Source organism: Bufo bufo, chromosome 6, assembly GCF_905171765.1.
Source record: "Bufo bufo chromosome 6, aBufBuf1.1, whole genome shotgun sequence".
Lineage (NCBI taxonomy): Eukaryota > Metazoa > Chordata > Amphibia > Anura > Bufonidae > Bufo > Bufo bufo.
Window position 1 is genome coordinate 276,087,174 of NC_053394.1, and position 14,182 is coordinate 276,101,355.

At 44.1% G+C, this 14,182-nt stretch overlaps 1 protein-coding gene across 6 annotated transcripts in view; it reads left to right on the top strand.

The window, feature by feature from the left end:
- The window catches only part of FAM149B1 (family with sequence similarity 149 member B1), a 45,855-nt gene that overhangs the window by 13,889 nt on the left and 17,784 nt on the right, over positions 1 to 14,182 (top strand). For 5 of the 6 annotated variants that reach the window (XR_005779810.1, XM_040436983.1, XM_040436982.1 and 2 more), the window contains exons 8-12: positions 5,702 to 5,889; positions 7,706 to 7,836; positions 9,704 to 9,757; positions 10,387 to 10,499; positions 13,303 to 13,521. Coding sequence is in view for 5 of the 6 variants with exons in the window: in XM_040436983.1 (XP_040292917.1) it covers positions 5,702 to 5,889; positions 7,706 to 7,836; positions 9,704 to 9,757; positions 10,387 to 10,499; positions 13,303 to 13,521 (705 nt within the window). In the remaining variant the exon portion in view is untranslated. The remainder of the gene's footprint in view (positions 1 to 5,701; positions 5,890 to 7,705; positions 7,837 to 9,703; positions 9,758 to 10,386; positions 10,500 to 13,302; positions 13,522 to 14,182) is intronic. The other variant, XM_040436986.1, reaches the window with a different exon arrangement.

Sequence of the window (14,182 nt, forward strand, 5' to 3'; positions counted from 1 at the left end):
TTTTACTAATATACTTTGTTTAGAGGAATTTATACTAGATAAGTTGGGCTGAAATGTCCCTTCGCAGCGCTCTCTTAAACGAGCGTTGCTCAGGTACATACGTCTTCCAGTAATGACTGGGAAGTCGGGCTGGAAGCTGCTGGGCTGCTGCGCTCACTGCTCTCTCACATAGTGGACAATGGATTAATATCTGTAGACTAAATATATATTTATCTTCCTTGCTATTTCTCACTGATCAGTCAGTGAGTGCTTCTGCTGTATCCCCGGCGCGCTGAATAACTAACCAGCCACCCGGAGATCCATGATAGCGAGCTGTTCTATTGTATATACGGACAGTATATACTATAACTATCCCTATATACAGTAGAATATCTTCCCCCCGTGTACTGCTCACTGACACATATCTCCCGGCTCTGGAAATACAGCATTACCATTACCGTCATTCATCTTTGAAGTTGAGCAGTGAGGTTTGGTGTCATCGTATTTCACACATCATTATGAGGGTCAGAACATATGTTCATCTTTTGCTGTGGTAAAGATGCGCTAAGCTTTGCAGAGTGTGGCACTTTATTCAGGCACCTACCATAAAACAGCTAGTCACCTTGCGTTCAGAGCCAATCTAATTGGTGGCAGCCAGTCATGCCATAACTGATCAAGTCTTCAGCAGCACCCTCATAATAGATCCACACTGCAACATACCAGGAGTCTGAAACACAAGCATTGCTGAGGGACATCATATGTACCCCACTAGACCACTAGCATGCCCCCTCCCCTAGGGAACATGTACCAGAGATAGTGCTTGAATATGCTCTTTCACCATGGCAGGGCAGCAATTTCACAGTCTGGTAGCCCAGACCCAGTTTGGGTGGCCCTTGCATTCTGCTCCAGAGAAACCTCCAGGAGTTGCCCCAGAGTAGGGGCTGAGATTAGTAAAAATAGTCCATGACAAAAATGTATATCCCCCTTTCCACTGCATTGGCGATAACTAGTGTTGAGAGAATCAAAGTCAAACTAATTGACTTCGATCCGATTTCAGGAAAAATTTGATTTGTCGCAGAGCCGAATTTCTTTGCGCTTCGTGATAACGAATCTATTTTTCCTGAAATGGCGGCAAGCAAAAACAAAACATACTCCCCTCATTCATTTGCTCGCAGAGAGGCCATCTTGATTGAAGATACTGCGCGAAATCTCGCGTGGGTTGCTGTATGACGTCACCACGCCAGCATGCTGGCCGGGCCCGGTGATGTCATCAGTGAGGACGTCACTGCACCCCGACAAGCATGATGATGTCATCATGTCATTGTGTGATATTTCACGCAGTGTTTTCAATCAAGATGGCCGCGACGGCCTCTCCGCAAGCAAATGGATAAGGTGAGTATGTAGTTTTTTTTTTTTTTTTTTTTTTTTTTAACCGAATTAACCCCTGAAAGACCACAATTGTAGCAACAGATGCCGTGATCAGTGATGAACGTGGCATCTGTGGGGTTCAATGACAGGGGGCAGCACGATCGCCGCTTCCCGTCATTGCGCCCGCTACATACAAAGGAATGCACTTTGTGATTTCTTTGTGAAATTCGGCGAAAGAGCCGAATCAAATTTTTCATAACTTCACTTATCACTAGCGATAACTGTTAGATTACGAAGGCGGTCCTATAAACCCTACTTGAATGGAGCAGTGGTCAAGCATGCTTACTGCTGCTCCTTTCAAACTTAAGAGAAGGCTGGAGATAGTCAAGTGCTGTCTTTTGTTATCTCCGGCAGTCCCATGGCGGGAATTTACATGCTCGACTGCTGCTACATAGATAGGGGGGACACAGGACCAGATAGGGATTAACTGTTAGACTAATGGTGGTCAGAGCAGTCAGACCCTCACCAGTATATGCAGTGTATGGGGGATAACTTCAATGTCTCTTTAAATGATAGAGGTGTATATCATAACTTGTCTTTAGGGTTAACTGTATTCACTAAAGACTTCTTTAACCTCTTAAGGACATAGGGCGTACAGGTACGCCCTTGTGCCCTGGTACTTAAGGACACAGGGCGTACATGTACGCCCTGTGTATTTTCGATCACTGCCGTGCGGCTGGCAGTGATCGGAACCCGGTGCCTGCTCAAATCATTGAGCAGGCACCTAGGCTAAATGCGCGGGGGGGTCCCGTGACCCCCCCATGTCGGCGATCGCGGCAAAGCGCAGGTCAATTCAGACCTGCGGTTTGCTGCGATTTCTGAAGTTTCTGGTCCCCGCAGTCCCTGACCGCAGGGATCAGAAACTTTATATGCCAAAAAAAAAGTTTTATTTACCCCCCCCCCTGCACCCCCGAATGATTTTTATGGTGGCGGGAGGTGCAGGGGGAGGTTTGCGGGCGGTGTGGGCGGTGCGGGAGGCGGGCGGTGCGGCAGGCGGGATCGCGATCCCCCGCCCGCCTCCCCTTGTATAATCGTTGGTGTCTAGTGGGGATACCAGGGTGCCAGCACATTGCTGGCACCCTGGTATAAACGGCTGACATCTGCGATGCGATGTCAGCCGTTTAACCCTTTCCATACAGCGGTCCGTACGGACCGCTGTATGGAAAAGGTTAACAGCGCAGGGAGCTCCCTCCCTCTCCCATCGGGGGGCTGCTGTGCCTTTGCAGCCCCCCGATGGGAGGGAGAGAGCCCCCAGAGAGCCCCCCGAGAGATCCCCTCCTTACCCTTCCCCGTCTGCGAAGTTCTGAGCAGTACTGAGCAGACGGGGAAGGTTCCCATGGCAACAGGACGCCTCTCAGGCGTCCCGCTGTCCATGGTGCTGAACAGATCTGTGCTGAAAGGCATAGATCTGTTCAGTGTAAGTAAAATACAGTACAGAACAATATATATTGTACTGTACTGTATTATACAGACATCAGACCCACTGGATCTTCAAGAACCAAGTGGGTCTGGGTCAAAAAAAAGTGAATAAAAGTGAAAAAAAAGTAAAAATCAAAAAAACACATTTATCACTGATAAAAAATGAAAAAAAAAAAATTCCCTACACATGTTTGGTATCGCCGCGTCCGTAACGACCTGATCTATAAAACGGTCATGTTACTTTACCCGAACGGTGAACACCATAAAAATAAAAAATAAAAAACTATGATGAAATTGAAATTTTGCCCACCTTACTTCCCAAAAAAGGTAATAAAAGTGATCAAAAAAGTCGCATGTACGCCAAAATTGTAACAATCAAACCGTCATCTCATCCCGCAAAAATCATACCCTACCCAAGATAATCGCCCAAAAACTGAAAAAACTATGGCTCTTAGACTATGGAAACACTAAAACATGATTTTTTTTGTTTCAAAAATGAAATCATTGTGTAAAACTTACATAAATAAAAAAAAAGTATACATATTAGGTATCGCCGCGTCCGTATCGCCCGGCTCTATAAAAATATCACATGATCTAACCCCTCAGATGACCACCGTAAAAAAATAAAAATAAAAACGGTGTAAAAAAAGCCATTTTTTGTCATCTTACGTCACAAAAAGTGTAATAGCAAGCAATCAAAAAGTCATATGCACCCCAAAATAGATGCCAATCAAACCGTCATCTCATCCCGCAAAAAATGAGACCCTACTTAAGATAATCGCCCAAAAACTGAAAAAACTATGGCTCTTAGACTATGGAGACACTAAAACATTTTTTTGGTTTTAAAAATGAAATCATTGTGTAAAACTTACATAAATAAAAAAAATTGTATACATATTAGGTATCTCCGCGTCCGTGACAACCTGCTCTATAAAATTACCACATGATCTAACCTGTCAGATGAATGTTGTAAATAACAAAAAAAAAACGGTGCCAAAAAAGCTATTTCTTGTTACCTTGCCGGACAAAAAGTGTAATATAGAGCAACCAAAAATCATATGTACCCTAAACTAGTACCAACAAAACTGCCACCCTATCCCGTAGTTTCTAAAATGGGGTCACTTTTTTGGAGTTTCTACTCTAGGGGTGCATCAGGGGGGCTTCAAATGGGACATGGTGTCAAAAAAACCAGTCCAGCAAAATCTGCCTTCCAGAAACCATATGGTGTTCCTTTCCTTCTGCGCCCTGCCGTGTGCCCGTACTGCTGTTTACGACCACATATGGGGTGTTTCTGTAAACTACAGAATTAGGGCCATAAATAATGAGTTTTGTTTGGCTGTTAACCCTTGCTTTGTAACTGGAAAAAAAATATTAAAATGGAAAATCTGCCAAAAAAGTGAAATTTTGAAATTGTATCTCTATTTTCCATTAAATCTTGTGCAACACCTAAAGGGTTAACAAAGTTTGTAAAATCAGTTTTGAATACCTTGAGGGGTGTAGTTTCTTAGATGGGGTCACTTTTATGGAGTTTATAATCTAGGGGTGCATCAGGGGGGCTTCAAATGGGACATGGTGCCAAAAAAACAGTCCAGCAAAATCAGCCCTCCAAAAACCAAACGGCGCACCTTTCACTCTACGCCGCGCTGTGTGCCCGTACAGTAGTTTACGGCCACATATGGGGTGTTTCTGTAAACAGCAGAGTCAGGGCAATAAAGATACAGTCTTGTTTGGCTGTTAACCCTTGCTTTGTTAGTGGAAAAAATGGGTTAAAATGGAAAATTAGGCAAAAAAATGAAATTCTCAAATTTCATCGCCATTTGCCAATAACTCTTGTGCAACACCTAAAGGGTTAACGACGTATGTAAAATCAGTTTTGAATACCTTGAGGGGTGTAGTTTCTTAGATGGGGTCACTTTTAGGGAGTTTCTCCTCTAGGGGTGCATCAGGGGGCTTCAAATGGGACATGGTGTAAATAAACCAGTCCATAAAAATCAGCCTTCCAAAAACCAAACGGCGCACCTTTCACTCTACGCCCCGCTGTGTGGCCGTACAGTAGTTTACACATATTGGGTGTTTCTGTAAATGGCAGAGTCAGGGCAATAAAGATACAGTCTTGTTTGGCTGTTAACCCTTGGTTTGTTAGTGGAAAAAATGGGTTAAAATGAAAAATTAGACAAAAAAATGAAATTCTCAAATTTCCTCCCTATTTGCCAATAACTCTTGTGCAACACCTAAAGGGTTAACAACGTATGCAAAATCAGTTTTGAATACCTTGAGGGGTGTAGTTTCTTAGATGGGGTCATTTTTGGGTGGTTTCTATAATGTAAGCCTCGCAAAGTGACTTGAGACCTGAACTGGTCCCTAGAAATTGAGTTTTTGTAAATTTCGGAAAATTTCGGAAAAATTTCAAGATTTGCTTCTAAACTTCTAAGCCTTATAACATCCCCAAAAAATAAAATATCATTCCCAAAACAATTCAAACATGAAGTAGACATATGGGGAATGTAAAGTCATCACAATTTTTGGGGGTATTACTATGTATTACAGAAGTAGAGAAACTGAAACTTTGAAATTTGCTAATTTTTTTCAAATTTTTGTTAAATTAGGTATTTTTTGGTGCAAAAAAAATTTTTTTTTTGACTCCATTTTACCAGTGTCATGAAGTACAATATGTGACGAAAAAACAATCTCAGAACGGCCTGGATAAGTCAAACCGTTTTAAAGTTATCAGCACTTAAAGGGACTCTGGTCAGATTTTCAAAAAATGGCCTGGTCCTAAGGTGTAAAAAGGCTGTGTCCTTAAGGGGTTAAGAAAGAAAATGGGACATTTCCAAAAGAAACCTTACACTTCTGAAAGCTATCACTTTCTCTTTAGGGACGATGAATTCTTTGAATGGAACAGAGCAATGTCCCTGGACAGCTTGAAGATGGGGTATCCCCCAATTTCCCCACGGTACTGTAAGAAGGAGGCAGTGCTGGCTTGTCTGTTTGATGATGTGTGGAATGAAACCGTGGCGTGTTTGGAGGAGCTCATTTGTCGCCACTGGGAGGAATCCATCACGGGTAAGAACAGCAAGACAACAGTCAAGTCTGACACTAAATGACTTGAGAGGGAGATCTTATATGTTATAAAGCAGTTATTTTTCTAAACTTTTTGGAAGAGATCTGCACTAGTAAGACTTTGCCGGCCAGTGAAGGGAATAAAAACAAAAAAACGTGGATTTTGCAGTGCTAGCTTCCAGGGTGCACGTGGGTTGGCATGTGGTTGTTTCTGAGCCTAAGTTCCACCTAAAGCAAAATTGCTAAGTTGACCGTATATTACACTGCAGTGTAGTCATGTGTGCCAGCTCATGCATAAATCAACCATACATTATGTATACATTGTATACTGTATGTTATACAGGGTGATTTAAAAAGGATGGTCTCATGCTCACAACCCATTGACTTTAGTAGGTCCATGGTCCACATTTTGTGGCCAAGTATTGGACATGTTCTTTTTGCGGAATGGACATATGGACGTTCTGTGTCCTTTCCGCATCTGTATATTTGTTCTGCAATTGATCATTTCCTATTCTTGGCCGCAAAATGCGGTCAATAGAGCCGTTGGGTCTGCACAAACAAAAAACGGATGCAAAAGGGATGCCATCCGTATTTGGCAGATGTGCAAAATACATACAGTCATGTGTTTGAGGCCTAAAGTAAGCAAAGTCTGCTCTTGTTGCTTTGGCCCCCACTACGATCACCATATCTAACTCCCCGAGACTTCTTTCTGTGGGGCTACATCAAGAACTCAGTGTATCTGCCCCCCCCCCCCCCCCCAGCTGCAGGTTCTAAATGACCTGAGACGAAGCATCATGAAAAAGTGGAGTCCATATCCAAGCATATACTGCCACCCATCTAGACAGACCTGGACTACTTCCTAGACATCTGCTGTGTCACCAATGGAGCTCACATGGAGTACATGTGGCAGTGGCACGTACTTTATGGGGGGTGTATGCCGTGCCTTGAGTTTTGCATTGGCCAAATATTTTTCAAATTTCTCAAGCACCACACATCTGTTGAATTTGGCAGGGGCCTTTCCGCCAGACCCCACCATGTCACCGCACCTGCAGAGGGAAGCATACATACCTGCTCTCCGCTGAAGGGTTCTGGCTCTTTCAGTCCACCTGTTGTTGTGCTCTGGTCCCTCTTGTCAAGATCAAGTTCGACTGGGGTCACGTGCTGCTGCAGTGGTGACATGTCCCCCATGGGTCACATCAGTAGGTCACGTGACGCATGGGGGACACATCACTGCTGCCAGACATTGGCTGCAGAGGCACACGTGATTTGTGTCAAACTGTATGTTGACAAGCATGACCAGAGGGGAAAGTGGGCATCCTGCCCAAGAAGCCCCTAAAGGTGCATAATCCTTTTTCTCCTAACAGTTTTGTCTAGAAATGGTACCATTTTAAGCCACCCCTCTAAAGAAGTGAGATTGTGACTTTTAAAAAAAGTTGCAGTAATAAATTTGGAGTGCAACTAATTGACATACCTAACCCTGCCCACATCTCTACCGAAGATTCCAAGTGGCTAGAATATCATAGAACGGCAAAGTCACACATTTCTGTACAAAAATGGTGTGTGCCAAAATTTGCAACCTTTTACTGCCAGAATTCTACTGCAAAGGCAATGATACATTGTCCCCAGGATTCCCAGATGTGGCAGGAGAGAGCAGGATTGTCTATGCAGCTGGGTGAATGGATGTCAGCAGTTTATTTTCAGAGTATGTATTATTCTTGATTTTTTTAATACAGATATATTATTCTAGTATTGCATCTTTATACCGTATGTACTTTATACCCACACAGTAACTTTACATTGCCTTGATTATTTTTTTCAGATGACGACAGACATGATATAGCCATTAAGACCACAACAGTAGAAACGCTCAACCCCTATGCTCCACTTCAGCGTCTTCCATTGGTTCTACCTCCGGTCCATTCCAAAATCCCCCCCATCTCCCCTAATCTGGTAAGAGGAGTTACCCTTTGAGCATGACATTGGCTGTGCACATGAAACAGCTGTCAGGTGACTCTGCTGAGAATGCATGTTTATTTCAATAGGGAAAGGGAGATAAGCCCCTCGCAGATACCTCTGGTATCACTTATCTCCTAGGGGAAATAAGGCTCAGGCACATTACAGTCCAACAGCTGGGCTGCTACCATACGCATCATTCAATCCCACCAAATCGTTCAACTGAGAAGACATATAGGGGATAAGTGTCTGATCGCTGGGGGTCCAAGCACTATATGTCCAGCTTAACTGAACGGATCCTTTTCCATTCAGAATGTATTAGAACCAAACTGATCAGTTTTAGACTACTTTTGAGGGCCTATGATGGATCTCGGAAATGGAAATCCAAAATGCAGATGTGAAAGTAGCCTTAGGAGGTCTTAAGTAGAAGGTTTATGTTGAAGCAGATATTTTTGAGTTCCAATACCTGCTTATTTCAAATTTCCAATTAGGAAATTGTAAGTTAATAGAGGAGAGGTTCCTCTGCTACAAAAAGTGTCTCTCCACCTGGAGGATACAGTGTTAGGGTAGATTCACACATTTTTTTTGGCAAGGGTTTCAGCCAAAAAACTGCACAGAATCTGCGTTGAAACCACCTCCCATTCTTGATACGCTAGAGGATTTTTCCCCATGCGGTTTGCAGACTGCGCCAAAAATGTTCATATCCATTCTTGGTGCAGTTACCCCGCAGACATCTCGAAAAGCCACAGCAGGAACCTGATCGTGGTTTAGTTCCATTCAGCGGAGCTTAACCGAGAGCGGGACTGTACCCGTACTATCCCACTGCAGAAACTGCAGCAGTTTCATCTATAGCAGGGATGCCCAACCTGCGACCCTCCAGCTGTTGCAAAACTACAACTCCCAGCATGCCCGGACAGCCTGCAGCTATTAGCTTACAGCAGGGCATGATGGGAGTTGTAGTTTTACAACAGCTGGAGGACCGCAGGTTGAGCATCCCTGATCTATAGGATACATAGTGGATCAAACTACCCTAGCTGATTAAAATGGGAATTCTGTAATGCAGCTGGATTTCCCTTGTTTGTTAGTGTCTGCAAAGTGCAAATTAATAATGGAAACCATCCTACATGCCAGATGTGTGCTTGTTAATACATTATAATGGTGTTGGTCCTATTGGTGGATGAATTAGGCTTTTTATTTTACGCTAATTAGCCCCTGGGTGCAATGGGGCCGTTGCTATTGCACCATGCTGCACCCAAATCTCTGCTTCCATACCTTCCCAGATGCACCCCACCACTTTAACAGACAGGGCAGTGAAGACATACTCGCACCTGGCCCTAAAGTCTCCCAAAGTCTTGTGATTGCTCATTTGCTTCACTGTTTGCCGCAGTGCAGAATCCTTCGGCCGGCGAGCTTCTGTATTCTACTGCACCTGCGTTGAACAGTAAAGATGCACGAGTACTGGAAAAAACAGTTTTGGATATTGGGGGCCCATACTAAGTTTTGCTATGGGGCAGTAAGAGATCTGCCTACTCCCCTGGTTGGGCAGTTGCGCAGTGGCGTCGCTCCATGCCTGATGTCTCATTAGGTGAGAGATTATACCTACGCAATCTTTTTCCCTTGTCAATAATGCCGTAGAAGAGTAACCATAATGCTGGTGTGATCCTATGGCATGCAGACGCCAGGATAAACATGGGAAATATATCTTCCCCCATTTTAAACCGGCTTCTTGTCCTGTGAATGTTTCCTTTTGAGCCTGCTCATGTGTCTATTATTATTCTACCTTCCATCTTCACTGTAATTTCTTTAACGCTGTTCTGTTCTCTTTCTGTCTATCCTGTCTGTTTTCACATCTTAACTCTGGTAGTGTTTCACATGCAACCACCTCCCCAAGAATAAAAAGAGCGGAAAATCTACCCACGTACGTATACTGCAATAAAAGTACACAACAGTGGCTTTACATTGTTCTATATATCATCGTTCTATCGGTGATGGACATGTAACCTCTCTAAGCAAAAGTAAAATCAAAAACAAATGCAAGCCTATAGCTCAGTGGCTTCAAAACCTCATTGATGTCTTTGAAAAACAAATGCAAGGCTAATTTTATTCCTGCCATTCTAGTATGGCACTTTTAAAGTGAATGTCTGCTTTTCAATATTTCATTTTTTATCAAAATCTGTTCAATATTCTTTACAGTGGCCCGAGCATAGATAGATGTAAAGCGTTACATTCTGTGTGTGTGCAGCCACCACTAGAGGGAGCTTAGGAGCTCATTGCATACCATTTCATACTTTGCAGTCTGAGCTCCCTCTAGTGGCGGCTGCAGGCAGCCAGCAGCACGTTTTCTTTTCAAATCTAGGTCCGTGTAGGGAATTTGGAGGCCTGTATCATAAAAATATATTATAAAGATATATACAGAAATGAAGTAGCACAGAGTTTTGGACTAAAACATGACATTGATGATAAAAGGTGGAGATTTGCTTTAAAATAGCACTAACATAGTCCGCTAGAAGAGCAGAAACCATAATATAATTTGGATTTGTTTTGCAGGCCAATCGTTCTCAAGTGGGAAGCGTCATGAATCAGCGCAACCTGAATGATTTAATGATGATTCATGGGATACCATTACAGCAAAGGAATTTACATCTGATGGAGAAAGTTCAGTGAGTATGACCTGTAATGTGCGCAGTACCAATATCCTTGGCTTGGATTGGATCTACAGAGCTGAAGATTTTTTTCGATTGTTAGCAATATACAGTCGAGTCACTTTATTACTTTTGACTACAGCAGCGTGTAGCTCATGAAGGAAGTCACACATCATGAGCTGGCTTGGTATGTAATAGGCCATCTGCACACACATCCATCGTTTCTATCATTGGTAAAAGGGACTATTTATCAGAGTTCCAAAAATAATGATTGGTTATCGGGCCAAGGGTGGCAGTATTTCTGAAACTGCGCAGTTTGTGAACTGTGCACGTGCTGCCGTGGTGAAAGTGTATCATTAGTTGACAAATGGCACTATTGCAAATAAGCGACGTGGAAACAGCGGAGCACCAGGTGCCAATGATGTGAGAGATGGAGGTCTACAAGGGTGTGCAAGGGTGGATGACACGCTACAGTGGAGCAGATCACTGATAAAATGAACCAGGGGGGCTACCAGACGTGTGTCTAAAACAATGATTCAGTGAACTCTACTGGGCATTGGGCCCCGAAGCAGATGGATGGTCACTGCACCTCTGCTAGGCTTCAGTTTTCGCTGCAGTATCAGAATTGGATCTCCACTGATTGGCAAAGGGTTGCCTTCTCCGTTGAGTCACATTTTGTGCTTCATCGAACGGATGGACGTTGGCATGTCAGGCGAGAAACATTAGTGATCAAACAACCATTAATGGAAGGACAGAAGCTGGTGGTGACAGCGTTATGGTCCGGGGAAATGTTTTCGTGGCATTCTTTGGGCCCAGTCATCCATGTGAAAAGCACTCTCAACTGATTTGAGTATGAATCCATCCTTGCAGATTCGGAGTCCTAGGGTGGAGCAAGACAATGTGACATGTTACACAGCTAGAAATGATCAACACTGGTTGGAAGAGCATGACCAAGACTTCCAAGTACTACACTGGCCATCTAATTCCCCAGACTTGAATCCAATTAAGCATCTGTGGGACCACCTTGATCTTCATGTTCCTTCTATGGATCCCCCCCCTCATGTACCCTCCAGTAGCTGTGGGATGCACTGAAGTCAACATGGCTCCAGATACCTGTGACAACCTACCAGGACCTTATTAAGTCACTCCCAGCCCATCTAGCTGCTGTCCATGCCGCACACCGTGGTTACTCTGGATATTAGCTGCTCATTATAATAATATGACTCGACTGTGTATTATGCTTGCATATTTCTCCCAATTCATTTAGCTTAAAGGGGTATTCTCATCTTAATGATCACTGTTAAATCTGTTAATGATTTAACAGTGATCATTTTTCTAAATATGTTTAAAGGGCTTCTGTCACCCCACTAAAGTCTCTTTTTTTTTTTTTGGCTACTTATAATCCCTATACTGCGATATATCAATACATAATGTTATTAATCATTTTGGTTCAGTAGTTAATTCAAAAAACTGACTTTTATCATATGCAAATTACCTGTCTACCAGCAAGTAGGGCGGCTACTTGCTGGTAGCAGCCGCATCCTCCTTTCATAATGACGCCCCCTCCTCCTGTTGATTGACAGGGCCAGCGAATGCGCTCGTTCTTTTGCTGGCCCTGTCTGCATTCAAAATCTGGCGCCTGCGCCGTACCTGTCTTCAGTCGGCGCAGGCGCACTGAGAGGAGGATGCTCGCTCGGCCGTTCCATCCTCAATGCGCCTGCGCCGGGTGTAGATGTGACGTCATTGGCGCAGGCGCACTGAGAGGAGGATGCTCGCTCGGCCGCTCCTTCCTCAATGCGCCTGCGCCGATGACGTCACATCTACACCCGGCGCAGGCGCATTGAGGATGGAACGGCCGAGCGAGCATCCTCCTCTCAGTGCGCCTGCGCCGACTGAAGACAGGTACGGCGCAGGCGCCAGATTTTGAATGCAGACAGGGCCAGCAAGAGAACGAGCGCATTCGCTGGCCCTGTCAATCAACATGAGGAGGGGGCGTCATTATGAAAGGAGGATGCGGCTGCTACCAGCAAGTAGCCGCCCTACTTGCTGGTAGACAGGTAATTTGCATATGATAAAAGTCTGTTTTTTTAATTAAATACTGAACCAAAATGATTAATAGCATTATGTATTGATATATCGCAGTAAAGGGATTATAAGTAGCCAAAAAAAGACTTTAGTGGAGTGACAGAAGCCCTTTAATTAACAAATTCCCACCCCTTAGAAGTAAATAAACATATACTCACCTGACTGTTGTCTTCCGTCTCCCCTGGTTACGGCCACCGCTCTTCTCAGGAATCGCGGTGGCCGCGCGTGCGCAGACGACTTCTTCTCTTCTTCCGGCTGGCCGCACGCTGTACTGAACGCGCATGCCGAGGCCGCGCATGCGCTATGGTGATTTCTTCCTGGCCAGTATAGTATACTTGCCAGGAAGAAGTCACCAGGGCGCATGCGCGGCCTCGGTGTGCGCGTTCAGTACAGCGCGTGGCCGAGCCGGGAGAAGACTTCAATCAAGATGGAGCCCGCCCCCTGCCGATTGCCGAAACCAGGAAGTGGACAGCGCGCCGGGAGCAGGTAAGTATCAAATAGCGTGTTGAGAATACCCCTTTAAGATTAGGTTCTACACAATTTTCCTGTGAGATGTCTGCACCACTACAGCACAGATCGGGAAGTGTCATGGGGAGAAACGTACCTTGCTGGCATTAAGTTGGCTTTAGAAATCTGTTGCTTGTTAATATACCCATGTGACTTTATGTGGAAAGACCACTGTCTTCTCTGCATATTGTTTTAACCTGACCCCCAAAAAACTTTTACTGTCTTGTAGAGATTCAGATGATAAATCACCCATGAGGCCAATGTCCGCTGCATTGATCTCTGGGAAGCCAAGGCCAGGCCGCTCACTGGAACACAGCTCCTCATCACTGTCTCACAATGTTCCTTCTGCTAGAAGACGTAATCCTCCTCGTACACTCCATCCCATCAATAACAATCCCTCTAGGTCAGGGACACCAAAGATGGAAGAAGTCATCAGAGGAACACGGCTGTAAGTCCGATTTATACTTATTGTGTCAACTTTCATAACGTAGCATATTTTTTGTATAGGGTGGTTAGTGGTAGTATTCCTGGTTGGGCATGGGGGGTGTAGCAGGTAATACCTAGTATCTTTGGTGATGAAGAGATGAAAGGTAATATATTCATTGTCTGTGGTGTTCATGGGTAGTTATGGGTTAATATCTAATACCTCTACTATGGTTAGGAATATGGGCTAATATGGTTTAGGAATTAAAGGGGTTTTCTGGGCTTCTCATTGTGATGATCTATCTTTGCATGCTGGGAGTTGTAGTTCTGCAACAGCGGGAGAGCCGCAGTTTGCCTATCACTGACCTATCCTGTGGATAGGTCATCAATATCAGGAGCTTGGAAAAACCCTTTAACGCCTAATATTCCTGGTGGTTTAGGCTAGTAAATGGGTCAAGAAAGACAGAATTGTGCATCTGTAATGTAATTTGGATTTTATCGGTCCAAAATTCTTCAAAGCTCTATTTCAAAGTTTGAAATACCCTAATTCCCTTAAAGGGATTCTGTCATCAGAAATGAGCCCTATAAGCTAAACATATGGCGATGTCCCTTGTAAAACACAGAATCCTAAAGTGAGTTTATCAAATGCCCCTGTGGCTCTATATTCATAAAAAAGCGGTTTATAT